Genomic DNA, 15,914 nt, shown 5'->3' with positions numbered 1-15,914 from the left:
TAATTACAATTATTACTTAACCTACCAGTTAACACAGAGGGTAGAGTAATAATTGTAATTACGAAGCAATAAGATGCTTATCTTAACATACTAAGAAGGTTAGGTAAGGTCGGTGTTTTCTATGAAGGTTTTCAAGGTAAACTAAAATATTCACAATAAATTAGTATGTCACATATGCACTTATTTAATAAGTCAATATTGACTTAAAGAAAGTGCGAGAACGGGTTGGTCTGTGAGCTACGAACAACCCGTCCTCATCACCACTAGCCAAATACTCGTTAATCTAACCGCCAAATCCTCCGGTTCGTGGATGAAAAACCACGTGACACACGATTCGCAATTGATGATGTATGTTATTATCTCGAACAGTGCTTCGAGTCGCACCTCTCTATACCCCCACGTACTACATCTATCGTACTACGTTCACGTACTACAACTATTAATAATTGCCGACTGAACCTAACCACCTATGGAAAATAATTTCAACATTTAACACTTAAATAATAAATAATAAATTAAATTACTGTGAAGTTTGTTTTCTGTTTAGAGTAATATATTTAAATAATAAATAACACACAGTAATATAACAACTACATTGTGGTCTGACGCAGTTCTCTACCTAGTTACATCAGCTGCTCCTACCTTGCCACGAGACCATCGAAAACCTGAAGTTGTTCTATTAACTCACGTTTATTAAGGGGAGGAGATTAAATCCCAATTTACTGAGTTAATAATATTAATTCGATTTCTTAATCAATTAGACATGTTGAGGCCAAGTCATAAAAGCGTATAAACCCTTGACTCTGACTAGAAAGTTAGGGAGGAGGACCTCGACGCAGGGAGGAGGACCTCGACGCAGAGAGGAAGACCTCGACGCAGGGAGGAGGACCTCGACGCAGGGAGGAGGACCTCGACGCAGAGAGGAGGACCTCGACGCAGGGAGGAGGACCTCGGCGCAGGGAGGAGGACCTCGACGCAGGGAGGAGGACCTCGGCGCAGGGAGGAGGACCTCGGCGCAGGGAGGAGGACCTCGGCGCAGGGAGGAGGACCTCGGCGCAGGGAGGAGGACCTCGGCGCAGGGAGGAGGACCTCGGCGCAGGGAGGAGGACCTCGGCGCAGGGAGGAGGACCTCGGCGCAGGGAGGAGGACCTCGGCGCAGGGAGGAGGACCTCGGCGCAGGGAGGAGGACCTCGGCGCAGGGAGGAGGACCTCGGCGCAGGGAGGAGGACCTCGACGCAGGGAGGAGGACCTCGACGCAGGGAGGAGGACCTCGACGCAGAGAGGAGGACCTCGACGCAGAGAGGAGGACCTCGACGCAGAGAGGAGGACCTCGACGCAGAGAGGAGGACCTCGACGCAGGGAGGAGGACCTCGACGCAGGGAGGAGGACCTCGACGCAGGGAGGAGGACCTCGACGCAGGGAGGAGGACCTCGACGCAGGGAGGAGGACCTCGACGCAGGGAGGAGGACCTCGACGCAGGGAGGAGGACCTCGACGCAGGGAGGAGGACCTCGACGCAGGGAGGAGGACCTCGACGCAGGGAGGAGGACCTCGACGCAGGGAGGAGGACCTCGACGCAGGGAGGAGGACCACGACGCAGGGAAGAGGACCACGACGCATGGAGGAGGACCTCGACGCAATGGCTCATCGTTACTCTCTTAAACACGTTCAAATGTTAACGTTCTGGATGATTTCCGCCGTCGGTGACAACTCCCTGTCGTTCTACAAGTCCATGTTTAAACAAACTCAACTCCGACCCACGCTAAGAAGTCTAAATGAACCTCCCCAATTCTTGTAAATGTATATACCGTTCTGGCCAGTGTGTGTGTATATGTATTAGGAGTTAATTATGGGAGGTGTATGAGTCGGTTATGAGAGTATATACAACCCTCACACATGCGCATGTGAGTGTTCACATGCCATGAGTCTACTGATTGGCTCGCGAATATGAGCAATCACCCAATGGCGACTCAAACCTGATATCACATTCCCCGGCAGGTGGCGTGTGGGGTTCACTCCGCGACGTGCCAGAGACCGTCGCCAGAGTACGTCGCCAGAGACCGTCGCCAGAGACCGTCGCCAGAGACCGTCGCCAGAGACCGTCTCTAGAGTACGTCGCCAGACCTTGCGTAGTCATGTTGGATGTGGAGGGAAGTCTTCCTCTGAGCGGCGTACCCTCACTGATAAGCAACCATGTCTTAAATTTTTAAATAATCGCAATTGGCTTACGAGTAATTAGTAAATTACAATAACAGTTATTTCACGCAGTGACAAACATTAACAAGTACAGTAAACGCCATATATTAGGCTGATCTTTCCAGTTAATTAATTTAATAATTAATTTTTGTTAGTTTAATTGACCTAATGTTTAAATTCTAATTAAATCTTGCAACACTGATAAAACTAATTAGAAATTAAATAAATAGCAAAACAATAAAAAAACTCAGTGGAATTATGTGAAACAATTCAACAAACCGTTGAAACAGCATATTGAAAGGCAAAGATAATTGAATGACAATTTACATTAATCACATAACCCAAAAAAACACCATACACATTCTACTATGTTGACAGTGTTGACTAATATCTGAGAAAATTAAAATTTTGAATAATCATTATATGCTCAAAATTTTGCTACTGGGACGAGCCCAGCCTGAAGACAGGTGAACGAGCCCAGCCCGAGGACAGGCGGACGAGCCCAGACCGAGGACAGGCGGACGAGCCCAGCCCGAGGACAGGCGGACGAGCCCAGCCCGAGGACAGGCGGACGAGCCCAGCCCGAGGACAGGCGGACGAGCCCAGCCCGAGGACAGGCGGACGAGCCCAGCCCGAGGACAGGCGGACGAGCCCAGCCCGAGGACAGGCGGACGAGCCCAGCCCGAGGACAGGCGGACGAGCCCAGCCCGAGGACAGGCGGACGAGCCCAGCCCGAGGACAGGCGGACGAGCCCAGCAGAGGACAGGCGGACGAGCCCAGCCCGAGGACAGGCGGACGGGCCCAGCCCGAGGACAGGCGGACGGGCCCAGCCCGAGGACAGGCGGACGGGCCCAGCCCGAGGACAGGCGGACGAGCCCAGCCCTAGGACAGGCGGACGAACCCAGGCCGAGAACAGGCGGACGAACCCAGGCCGAGGACAGGCGGACGAGCCTAGGCTAGAACCACCCACCCACCCACTAGCCTGGAATCACTCGGAGATCCACCTAAGGCCCTAAAAAAATAGTCTTACTAGAAAATGGATTAAGCTGTTTTCGCGAAAGTGACCATAGTACTGTCCCGTTTTCTGTTTTGGGTCCTCTGGTAGGTTAGGAGAGGACACTTTATTAAAGTGACCGTTTTCTTGACGTTGGGAAACCTTAGGAGGACGGGCTGGCCCGAAAGCCATCAAACAGTCGTCTGAAATCCACCCACAACCCGTAATCCACCTCTAAAACTCATTGCTTGAGGGGGAATATTGAATTTAAAAGTATATATATATATATATATATATATATATATATATATATATATATATATATATATATATATATATATATATATATATATATATATATATATATATATATATATATATATACAATATATATACCTCTGATAAATATGAAGAAATAGAACACAGACGACTAAGCGGAAGAAGGAAAATGACTATTATACAAACGATTGCAAATATTTCAAACAGAACATTGACAGTGAAATTAGCGATAAAAGAAACACTTAAATGCTCATACAGAAAGGAGTACATTGATCCACAGAGTTGTGGTTGAGTGGAATGGGCTCTCAACATTATTGGGCCAAACAGCTTAACTGGTTTCAAGAATAGATTTGCCAATAAGCCATCAGTGCTGCTCTTAGTGATTATATAAATTAAAGTTTGTTCACGTGTGAAAAATTTATTGCGAACTTTGGTAAAATATTGCTACTTGACTCACAAATAGGAAATACATACAAGGGGAAAGTACATACAAGGGGGAAGAACTTAAAAGGAAAAGAACTTACTTGGATGGGGTTCTTACAAGGGGTTGGGGGGGGGAGTACTTACAATGGAAAGAACTTACAATGCCAAGCCCTTAAAAGAAGTACTTACAAGCTTACAAGAGCAAGTATGCATTCCGACGTCGATAAACAAACCAGTTAAGTCCAGCGAGAGAGCACCACATAAATCCACGTTCACCAATACAAGTAAAAAATGTCTTGAGAACGCCTTTATGACGTTCTCGGCCCACACTTCAAGTCATATATCTTGAGTATTAACACAAAACCCTCACATTTCGAAAGGTAAATTAGCCAATAAACTCATACAATCAGCTCAGGGGGCAGGAGTCTTAGCAGTCACTGTTTATATAGACGTGAAAAAAATCCATTAACCCAGGAACTCTGCATGATATGGAGAACTACACAAGGAAATCAAATCACAATCATGGAAATGAGATTTCCACTAAAGCCATAGGAAAAGTCTTCAGCCAGGGGCCTTCAGACTTCCCGTGGATTGAGCGGAATCCCTGTTTATATAGCTTTTACCATGTTCCAGGTCCAGGGGTAAGGTACGCGGCACGGAGTAGTAGCCATGCAGGTCGTTGGTTCGAAGCCGCGCATTGCTCCAATGTTATTTTCAGATAAAAAAAAAGTTATGCATACATGGGCGAAAACTGCCGACATGGCTGCCTTGTGCCCCTGTTACCTAGCAGTAAAATAGGTACCTGGGTGTTAGTCAGCTGTCACGGGCTGCTTCCTGGGGTGGAGGCCTGGTCGAGGACCGGGCCGCGGGGACACTAAAGCCCCGAAATCATCTCAAGATAATCTCAAGATGTCTCCCTTATTAAGGCTACTCAATAGCTCGGTCGATAGAGCTTCAGGCTTACACTTGTGCGGTCTGCGGTTCGAGCCTCCTACAGCCCCGGTGAATGGAATGGCTCCACGATGCAAGGGTAGTAGGCTGTAAGATAAGCAATACTGAAAGCCTACTGTCCAATAAGCATTAACGTCAGACAACAGCAGTTGTCTTTAATGGGCGACGAGAAGCTAATGTGCTAATTATATTGGAGGAAGTTTTTGTTGTAGAACCCTTTCAATATTGCTCTAATATGGAAAGATTTTGTTATTCGCGACCAATTGATCACTCCGACCAGTTGATCACTCCGACCAGTTGATCACTCCGACCAGTTGATCACTCCGACCAGTTGATCACTCCGACCAGTTGATCACTCCGACCAGTTGATCACTCCGACCAGTTGATCACTCCGACCAGTTGATCACTCCGACCAGTTGATCACTCCGAACAGTTGATCACTCCGACCAGTTGATCACTCCGACCAGTTGATCACTCCGACCAGTTGATCACTCCGACCAGTTGATCACTCCGACCAGTTGATCACTCCGACCAGTTGATCACTCCGACCAGTTGATCACTCCGACCAGTTGATCACTCCGACCAGTTGATCACTCCGACCAGTTGATCACTCCGACCAGTTGATCACTCCGACCAGTTGATCACTCCGACCAGTTGATCACTCCGACCAGTTGATCACTCCGACCAGTTGATCTAAATATATTAACCGAAATACAAGCGCCCCCCATACACAGATTTTTGCAAAGCATATAATAAGTATGACCATATGTTCTGAACTTCAATATACAATTCAAAGAATTACAAATATACAACTGGATTATCAATATTCTTACAAAATGGCGATACATACGGGCATTCTATCAAACAAAAAAACACAGAACACAGACCTATAAGGAACAGTCGTCAAAGTAGATATTGGCGGGAACTGGCTACTATTTTGTGCCATCTCTTGTTGACGACACCTAAATCGGCAAGAAAATTGCCTCGATGGAAGACGTGGACAAAATTACAATTAGATATCAGAGAGAAGATCGATGTTGGCGGTAAAAAAAATGGTTTTGAGGGCCACCTAAAGGGATGGAGAGTAGGACCCCCAGGCGCCATTTTAATTAAATAAATATAGTAGTAGTAGTAGAAATAAAGTAGACGACTCTGTGCCACAACTCACAATTTGTAGCCAAAAAACCAACAACTTTACTGTGATTGTGAAGAGGATTATTCAGTGATCTTTATGACTAATGTATGTACTGGGGAAGCGGGACGGTGTCATTGCCAGAGAGAGAGATACATGTGCGCTCGGCAGAGGCATGAGAACGACTGAGAGTGTGTATTTGAGCAGCGCTGGAGTACAAGCTTGGTGTGGTGTGTGTGTGTGTGTGGGGGGGGGGGGGACGTCGCCAGCAGTGATCAGTATAAAATGAAGAAATTATTTGATTAATTTGATTACTTTCATTGTTTCAAGGGGGGGGAGCAGTATTATATGGTGGATAAGCGATTACAGTATTGTGTACTTGCGGGATCGCCAAAGAACGAGGTGCGACAAGGCATACTTTGAGAGTCGCCAGTGATCAAGATCCACCCTACAGTGATCTGTCTGGATCCATTGTGATCATTTTTCTTGTTGGTTTGACCAGGGCTTGTATTGGTGTGACTGTCACAGAGGATGGAGGCGAGAGAGGACTCGATTTATTTACAATGTGTTGGTGTTGTTGTAAACATTACTTGTAATGACCAAACCTAACTCCAGCCAAATTAAACAGTTCGTCATCCCAAAGACGCTAGGAGAGAAAACTGCTTGTCAAGACAGTGGCTATATTTGCTTCCGTGTGTTTCTCAAGGACATATGTTGTAAAAAAAAGTTAAGGTATTTTAAATCACGTGTAAATATGTCGATTTGATTGTACCAGATTGTAGGGGGGGGGATGCCACAGGAGAGAGAGCCACAGGAGTCTATCTTACAATAACCCAGTAGAATATATCTGCACACTGATTTACATGTGTGCATATGATGGTAAGCAGCTGTAACGAATAAGTACATATTTTAATAGAGCGGGAGCCTAGCCAGATATGTGAATAAGTGCATATGTATGTAGAGATTAATTACGACATTTGACATCTGTTATGGAGATGAGGCTGTTTTATATCGACGAGGAGTGGTTTGATCGGCTGACTTCACCTAATATATAATTTGTAATGTATTTGTTTATATGAGCCCGTGTGTTTACATGCCTTTTCCTCTTGCTTGAGTGACGTTCTGCACGAGTCAATAACATTGTCCTGCCTACAGATAATGTGGTTAGACGAACTTAAATGGGGACTGATAATTGAATAAGGATTTAAAAAGAGGCCACTTGAATACATTGAGGAAGAGATGAGAGGAGAGAGACCACTGTAAGCTGAGCGGTGGATGTGAGTCTAACCGGGACAGTACGTCACTTTTGTGAGTCGATTTCATTTCAAATTACGTCAACTTTTGGCCATAGCGCGCATACGGGCGAAAAGCGACGTTATATTTAAGAGGACGAGTTATACAACAGGTACGCGGTGAATTTTAAAGTTCCTCCTCGGATGATGTGACTTACACTTTCCTGAAACTCTATAGACTAAACAGGGTCATCATTTCCTACAACCTCCGCGGTTGCAGCACTCATGGTGTCTGTTTATTAGTTTTATGATTAGTTTCTTTTTTCAATTATTACCATCAACGTAGTGATCCTCATAGCTGGAACACATTAGAGTAGTGGAAATATGGGGACATGTAGTTAACAGGGGTAAAACGGGGCAGAAAACCCCTTTGGCTTGTCACACACAAGTCATGCTCTTGCCGTTTGGTATATTAATCTTCTCCTCCTCCTCCTCTTAACTCAATTTTTTTTTCCTTTCAATCTTTTCTCATTCTCCCCAATATCCCCTTCACTTTCCATTCGCCACTACCTTTGCTGCCCTCACTCACCTTCTCTGCTTCCCTTCCAGCGTCAACCTGTTTGTCATGTCCTAACACATTTCCTTACCTCTTCTCGCTACTCCCTATCCTTTCCATCCCCTTCCTGTCCCTTCTTTTCCTTCATTCGCCCCATTCCTCATGGCTCTTTCACCGCTCCCATCTCTCCTACTCCCTCACCTCCAATTGTTCCTTCATCGCTCACGGCCCCTCTTTCACCTTAATTTGACCCATCTCCCTTAATATTTCCCCTTTACCATCACCCTTTTGGAGAAACCCCTTTCCCCTATCTCAAACTTCTTGTTAAGGAGTTTTTTTGTTTTTAGAAATGATGGGATTATCGGTAGGGGGAATACATTAACCCCCCCCCCTTCCCCACAGGCTTACCCCTTCACCTCACTACAACTACACCGCCCTTCAACCACACTTCTCCACAATCCTCCACCACAGTCCTCCACCACAGTCATCCACTGTTGTTCATTCCGGACATAAACATCTCAGACACTCGCCTGAACAGAAAGCTGTGCAATCGTACTGTCAATGGTAAACTAGGACGGGAAATAGTTCATAAGACACAAAAATCGCTTCAGGACTATTTTGATTGACTTTCATAATTGACGAAAGATTGGACGATTCAACGCTGATAAATGTAAGCTTCTGAGTCAAGATAATGCTTATAGACTTATCAAACATTAGCTTAACAATGCTGATCTTGCCGAAAGTGATCGGTTAAAAAGGGCTTTTGAGTCATTATTAGTACGGATACTAAGGACAAAAATCAATGCATTGGAATTCGGAATCAAGGATACATATATATATTATATATTTATTCACACACACACACACACACACCCACACACACACACACACACACACACACACACACACACACACACACACACACACACACACACCCACAGATGTATATTCCACATTTCGGTGAAATATACTGAACGTTTACTGCGGCCCTTGGCTATGTTCGGGACTAACGTATATGACCTTATATTAGTCGGTAAGGGTAGTTTGCTGGCCCTTAGAACCAATTCCGGGGTTGAGAGGCCTTAATTTTCAACCCCCTGCATCTAAACCAAAACTTCTAATAATGTTCATCAGCTACATGTGGCCCCTTTACTATTCCTCGTTTAGATTATGCAGTTATGTTTGGTTCAACTTAAATTAGAATGGACATAAATTTATTTGCAGGTGAAAAACTAATTTGTGCCAGTGTAAATCCCAGGGAATTGGTAACCTTCCTTATAATGAGAGATTAAGCATTATAAAAAAGAAAGCACCAAGCCCGGAAGACTATGTAGTAGAGCTAGAGATTTAGAAAGCTTAACCTATATTCTCTAGGAAGGCCGAGAGTAAAGGGTGATATGGCTGATGTTTGCTGAAAGAGGAAAGGGTATTTTATTGCAGGGATTATATGGAACAGGTAATTAATGTATTCAGATTGGATCTGTATACATTATTGTTGAAAGACCTTGGTAAGTATTGGTTTGGAAATAGGTTTTTAATTATTGGGATATATTATACCTGGTAACATAAAAGACATGATATCACTTGCTGTTTCAAGCGGAGGTTACATATTTGAATCAATTAAATGGGGGGGGGTACCTGGCAGTGCCCGGGATTGACCCAGGGGTCTATTCCCCCCCCCCCCCCCCCACACACACACTCCTCATCTTCGCACACCCTGCCCCCCCCCCTCACCGCTCTACAAATGTAAACACCTTCGCATCATCTCCATCCTTCCCTATACTCCTAAGTTCCCCCCCCCCACTCACACACAAACATCAGAACTTTGTATACCACATATGACAGACCAGTCATGGAGTATGCGCTCCAGCATCGAGTATGCGGCTCCAGCGTGGAGACCATATCTAGTCAAGCATAAGGCTAAACTGGAAAAGGTTCAAAGGTTTGCCACCAGACTAGTAGCCAAACTGAAGGATATGAGCTATGAGGAGAGACAACGGGAATTAAAACGCGTCACTGGAAGACCGAAGAGTTAGGAGGACATGATCACCACATTCACGAAAGATTGCCAAACATGAAGCAGTCAATGACATCATCAAGAGAAGTTTGGCTTCAGCTGGGTGCCCAGCACAAAGGCAACCTCAGTTGTGCAGACCTGACAACAGCCAAAAATGCCCAGATGGAGTTACCGTACAGCCATGGAGGGAAGGTAAACAGGTCGTGTGGGACTACACGTGTGCATCTACATTGGCTGATACCTATTTACGTTACAGCTCAGCGGAGGGAGGCGGGGCGGCCACCTTCAGGGAGACCCAGAAAACCAACAGGTACAGAGACCTAGAACGTTGTTACAGGTTCGTGCCGATAGGCTCTGCGACTCTGGGCGCCTGGGGTAAATGTGCCCTTAAGTTCCTCAAGGAGGTGGGTGAGGAACTCATTGGAAAAACTAGAGACCCACGAGCGGCCAGTTTCCTGTTCCAGCGCCTCAGTGTTGCAGTACTGGGTGCAGAGGGGAAATGCGTGCTGTATCCTGGGTACGCACCCAACCTCCGAGGAGCTGGACGAGGTCTTCGAACGCTGATTGTTATATTGTTACATATATGTGTGTATTCTCTGTAAACTGTAGCATTGCAATAAAAAATAATAATTAACAAAAACATACAAAAAATAATAGGGGTGGTAGGAGAAGAAAAGATTAAAGTGTTCAGTGAGAATCCACAAGATCTTCTCTGAAGAATCAACAACAATGTGAGTCAAAACGTATTGTCTAGACATCCCTTCCCCTTCCCCACTTCCACTCTACCTTCCACCAGAGACTCGCACCTGCCGTCTCACCCGCCACCACCAAGCTATCAGGACGGGCGTTATCCTGCCGTTTCCTCGTCTACAGCTCCAGAACTCGCGCCAGTCTGATGTCGCCGCCCCATATATAAAGACTTGCCAGCGTCCAGCACAGCAGATTACACTTCTAGTGCGCATTGATTCAGCATCTATCCTCGCTTACGGGTGACGGTAGACGCACAAAGCATTTTGTATAAAGTATTACCTTCACCTTTGTTATTAAAGTAAATTCACGTGTATATATTTCCATTTGATTGTGTTTAAGCCAAGTGGATAAGGGGTTTTATTTTAATTGATTGTTACTTATCATTGTGTAAAATTATAGTAATTTTTTGTTATATTAAATGTTTAAAGTTTTTTTTTATCTTGTTTTTTGCCTGCAATTGACTCACCGTAAAAGAACCCAGCCGTTTTATTTTAATTTCTTTTATATTTTTTTTATTAATGTGAGATTGGCGCAACACCTGCCAGGAGTTTACGTCTATACGATTGTTTACGTCTCTTTGTTCAGCGATTCTCAACCTTCGTCTGTGCAAAGGGTAAGGCCCATACGCTAGCTAGTGCAGGCCCTATATGTGAAGGGTGTAGATTAAGGAATGGGGGTTACGTGGGACAGGGATAGGGGTGGATGAGGTGGGAGGGGGTGATGGGGGTTGGAAGAGGGGGGGATGGGCAAGAGTTAGGGGGTATGGAAAAGGATGTAGAGAAAGGGTGTGAGGGGAGTCTGTATAAGAGACTGGTGGGGAGGGGAGAAGGAAAGGTAGGGGGGGTGGATGAGAAGGAAGGAAGGGGGGATGAGAGGGAAGGTAGGGGGATGAGAGGGGAGGAAGCGGGGTAGTAAGGAAGGGGGAAGGGAAGGAGGTGGGTGGGAAAGTGAGCCCAACGAATGAGAAGCTTGTCTGGGGATTATGGGAACTGAGTCTTTTTTTGGGGAGGTTTGTGTCTCCTGCCTTTTCTTGCCAGCTTCTTCCCCCCCCCTCCTCCTTACCTGCCTTCCCTCTCCCATCCTGTCATCCCCTCTCCATCTGTCATCCTTCTCCTTCTGTCTTGCCCCTTCCCCTTAACGTTCTTGTCTGTCTTCTCTTCCTGGTTTTTGTCTCCCTATTCTCATTCACTTTATCATTTCAACATTTTCCATTTCTTCACATCCTTACCTCGTTTCTCCCCATCCTCACCCAATTTCTCCCCATCCTCACCCAATTTCTCCCAATCCTCACCCAATTTATCCCAATCCTCACCCAATTTATCCCAATCCTCACCCAATTTATCCCAATCCTCACCCAATTTATCCCAATCCTCACCCAATGTCTACCAATCCTAACTCAATTTCACCCATTCCTAACCCAATTTATCTAAATCCTCACTCAATTTCTCCTAATCCTCACGCCAATTTTTCCCAATCCCTAGTACAATTTCTCTTAACTCTTACTGTTATTCCTTTTTTATCGAATTCAGTACATATTCATTCCTTGTTTCACACTGCTGTTTCCTATTATCTGATCTTCCGATTGTCTCACTTCCTCTACCAATTTTTATCTTCCCTCTTTCACTCTGCTTTTACTTACTATCCATCGTTCCCCACCCCTTCTTAACCTATTACCAATGTCTGTCCCTTTCCTTCTTTCGTGTCTTTTCTTCTGTTCTCCCCATTCTTTTTTCGATTTGATTTCGACCTTGTCTTCCATTTATTTGCTCTTCTCTGCCTCCTTTTCCTTCTCTGTGACCTCCCATCCTCTTTATCTTTTCGCTTTCTTTCCTATATCCTTCACTTCCTTTCCTTGCGAACGACCTTCTCTTTTTCTTCTTGTAGTTATCTGTTATTCATGTAGTTCTCTGTTCCTCCTGTAATTCTCTGTTATTCTTATCCCAAGGAGTTCTTTGCCTTGTCCTCAATTATTCCTACTCCTCATGCTCCTTCTTTCCATCCTTCCCCTTTCTTCAGTTCCTTCTTTCATCTCCATCTCCTCCCCTTATCACTCTCTCTCTCTCTCTCCCCTCTACCTCTCTAATCTCCCACTTCCTATTCTCTCCCGTTTTGTTAAGAGGATTACCTCCAGGTCCCAGGTTCGTCAAATTCACCGAATTCAGAAAAGTAAATAACACTGATTAAACGACTCCCAGTTCCTCTGTTCGTTCGTTACTGTTCGTCCGTTTCTCTTTGTCCGTTTCCGTTCGTTTCTGTTCTTTCGTTCCTGTTCGTGTCATTTGCGGCCGTTTCTGTCAGTTCGTTTCTATTCGTACGTTTAAGTTGGACCTTTTCTGTTCATTCGTGTCTTTCATATATTTGACTCTTGAGATTAATGGTGAATCAAACTGTAAATTGGTAGTTTATATTTTGTAAACAGTTACACTCCCATTCAAAAACTCATTCTTGTTTAAGTGTAGATGAGTGTAAGTGTAGGTGGGTGTATTCATCTAGTTGCACTCACCTAGTTGTGCTTGCAGGATCGAGCATCTGCTCTTAAGCCCCGCCTTTTAACCATTAGTTTAATGTATTGACTCTCTCTCTTCCCTCTTCTTTATCACATTTGCATATAATATTGTGTATCGAATTAGCTTTGACAGCGTCCTCATGTAGTCCTTTCCACATATTTACGTCTTTTATACTGAAAAGTTCTGACATCTCTGCGACTCATCTGTGTTTCCACTTTCCAATTATATACTCTCGTTATATTTTAATTTGAACATTGCTTCTACAGAACATCTACTTTGTCAATCCCCCCTTAGTATCTTCTACGTCGTTGTGATGTCTTCCCTATTGCCAATGTCACCACAGTAGTTAGGTCCAGTTCCCTCAGTTTTTCTTCATAGCTCATTCCCCTTAGCTCAGGAACCGGTCTTGTTGCATACTTTTGGTCTTTCTAGTTTGTCTTTTTGTTTTGTTTTTGTTTTAGGTGGGGAGGTTCCGTGCTGGCGCAGCATATCAATAACAGGTCTTACAAAGGATGTACACAGCGCTCGGAAGGGATCTTTGCCAAAGTTTCTGAAGAATATAACCAGACGTTTGCTAGTATGACACATATAGACATATCGTTATGTCTATATATATCTTGCAACTTCTAACAGAAGTTGCAAGCTGCTTGCCTTTCATCCTGTATTATATTTGAGATCTTACTTCAATTTCTATCTTCATATCCTTGCATTTGTCAAGGTTAAAGCTTGTTAGCCACGTCTCAGGCCATCTCCGGATATTGTTTAGTACATTTACCTCGTGTAGCTGTATGGTAGGCGAGGGTGATCCTTGGCCTTTGATGCTGTATCATTCTCATACTGCTTCTCTGCTGTTCCTGTGTATTCGAATTTCTCTGAGTTTCTGTATATTCATTCCTCTCTCTCTTGTATGTTGTGGTTCTCCTCTCTTCTGTGTTCCCTAATTTTTTTTTTTTTTTACAAACTCTTGTAATCTCTCCATTTTGCCTCTAAAACATTCTCTGTTAAACCATAGGCATTTTTTCTCTTGGCTTCTATGTCCTTAGGGAGAACTATAAATTCTCTTTCACCTTCATTGTATTGGCTTGTTGTGAATGGTTTCATGACTTGTGTTGGTCATTTGCTTTGTTTTCTTTCCCATGGAAAGAGAACTTTATGCTCTCTAAGAATGTTCTGCTTTGCTGGTCATCGCCTTTATGGAAAGCTAGATTTTCCCACTCCCCGCGTCTTTCCTCTTGCCACAGCTTTTCATAACATCTAAGCAATCAAAGATTAGTACGCAATGGTCACGTAATCCCATTGGCATTTCATGATCAATGTTTTTAATGTCCATCTCGCTTTGTGTGAAGACTTCCAAGTTCTTTCGTTTAAGTTGGTATTCCCCTCGTCTCTGTGTTTCAGCCCTAACATGTTGTGCTAAAATGTTTTTTCTGCAACTTCTACCAGTTTTACTCTCTCTGTTTCTTTTTCCCTTCAGACCCATTGATTTCTATTCAATATGCCTATGACTGAAATCATCCATTACTAGTATATGTGAACGCGGGAGTAAATATAGGTGGACATAAGTGCAGGCGAGTGTAAGTGAACGTGGATGTAACTGTAGGTGGGTGTTAGTGTAAATGGGTGGAAGTGTAGCGGGGCAGAACAATAGGTGTGTAAGTAAGTGTAGTTGGGTGTAAGTGTACTCGCGGAATTTGATGCGCCTGGAGTAGAACGCCATGAGGTTTCTGAAGCACCTAGGTTCTAGGCACATCAAATCAACAAGGACCCAAGATGACCCCACACTTCTTTTTCAGCTCATCATTGTGCAATTAAAAAAAATGTGCAGTGCAATATCCATTCTTGATTATAGACTCGAGGCACTGAAGGCGATCTACACTTCTCTTTAGTTGCAATGTATATCAGATGTAACTTATCTTCTATAATGGAACTTTAAATAACATTAAAAATAAAAGGGGGATGCATATTGCCAGCACAATATACGAGTTCACGGTAGAGTTTCAGAAGGCTCCCCGATGGCCATATATTTTCTTCTCTGAGGAGAAGAAACTCCAGAATTACAACAACATGTCATACCACCTTGTGTATACATTATATATATATTATATATAATCATTTTTTAACCTAATAGGGGTAGGTTAAAAATTGTATATTATATATATATTATATTATATATATATATATATATCGATGTATATATATATATATATATATATATATATATATATATATATATATATATATATATATATATATATATATATATATATATATATATAGCCATCGATGAGGTCCTTGATAAGAAAATCGCCGACCTTAAGAGGATGGATGGGAGGATTGAGGATATTGATGCTCATGATGCACTCTACCTCATCACCAGATGTCTGTCCCTCCCCAGGTTAACCTACTTTCTGAGGTGTTCACCATCTTACAGTAGCCAAAAACTAAGTGAGTATGACCGGTTACTGAAATCAATGCTAGAAAAAGCCCTTAACCTCTCTCTCGATGACCTACAGTGGAAACAAGCCTCTCTTCCCGTAAGACTTGGGGGCCTCGGAGTTCGAACAGCAACGCAAATCGCTGTTCCAGCCTTCCTGTCCTCCTTATCAGCATCCGACGACCTTGTGAAGGAAATTCTACCTGCCCACTTACATCAGCTGGCAGGTGTACATGATCCCAATTTTACACGCTGTGCCACAGAGTGGGCCTCTCGTGCAGGCCAATCACCTCAACCACCATCCCCAAAATCCCACAAGCAATCCAGCTGGGATGGTCCCATTGTAGACCAAGTTGCTGCAGAGTGCCTGGGTGCTGCAACAACACAACACGACATTGCTCGCCTCACAGCAGTAGCAGCACCACATGCAGGGGATTTCCTGTT

The 15,914-nt window shown here is 44.2% G+C and overlaps 1 protein-coding gene across 1 annotated transcript; it reads right to left on the bottom strand.

Moving 5' to 3' along the window:
• Nucleotides 1-815: 815 nt before the first annotated feature.
• Nucleotides 816-1,619, bottom strand: LOC138365272 (nuclear pore complex-interacting protein family member B3-like). Its single transcript, XM_069325550.1, has one exon. The coding sequence runs from the start codon at nucleotides 1,617-1,619 to the stop codon at nucleotides 816-818; it is 804 nt and encodes a 267-aa protein (XP_069181651.1).
• Nucleotides 1,620-15,914: the final 14,295 nt, after the last annotated feature.

Source organism: Procambarus clarkii, chromosome 16, assembly GCF_040958095.1.
Source record: "Procambarus clarkii isolate CNS0578487 chromosome 16, FALCON_Pclarkii_2.0, whole genome shotgun sequence".
Classification (NCBI taxonomy): domain Eukaryota; kingdom Metazoa; phylum Arthropoda; class Malacostraca; order Decapoda; family Cambaridae; genus Procambarus; species Procambarus clarkii.
The sequence above is the reverse complement of the archived record's forward strand: the minus strand, read 5'-3'. Positions and strand labels throughout refer to the sequence as shown.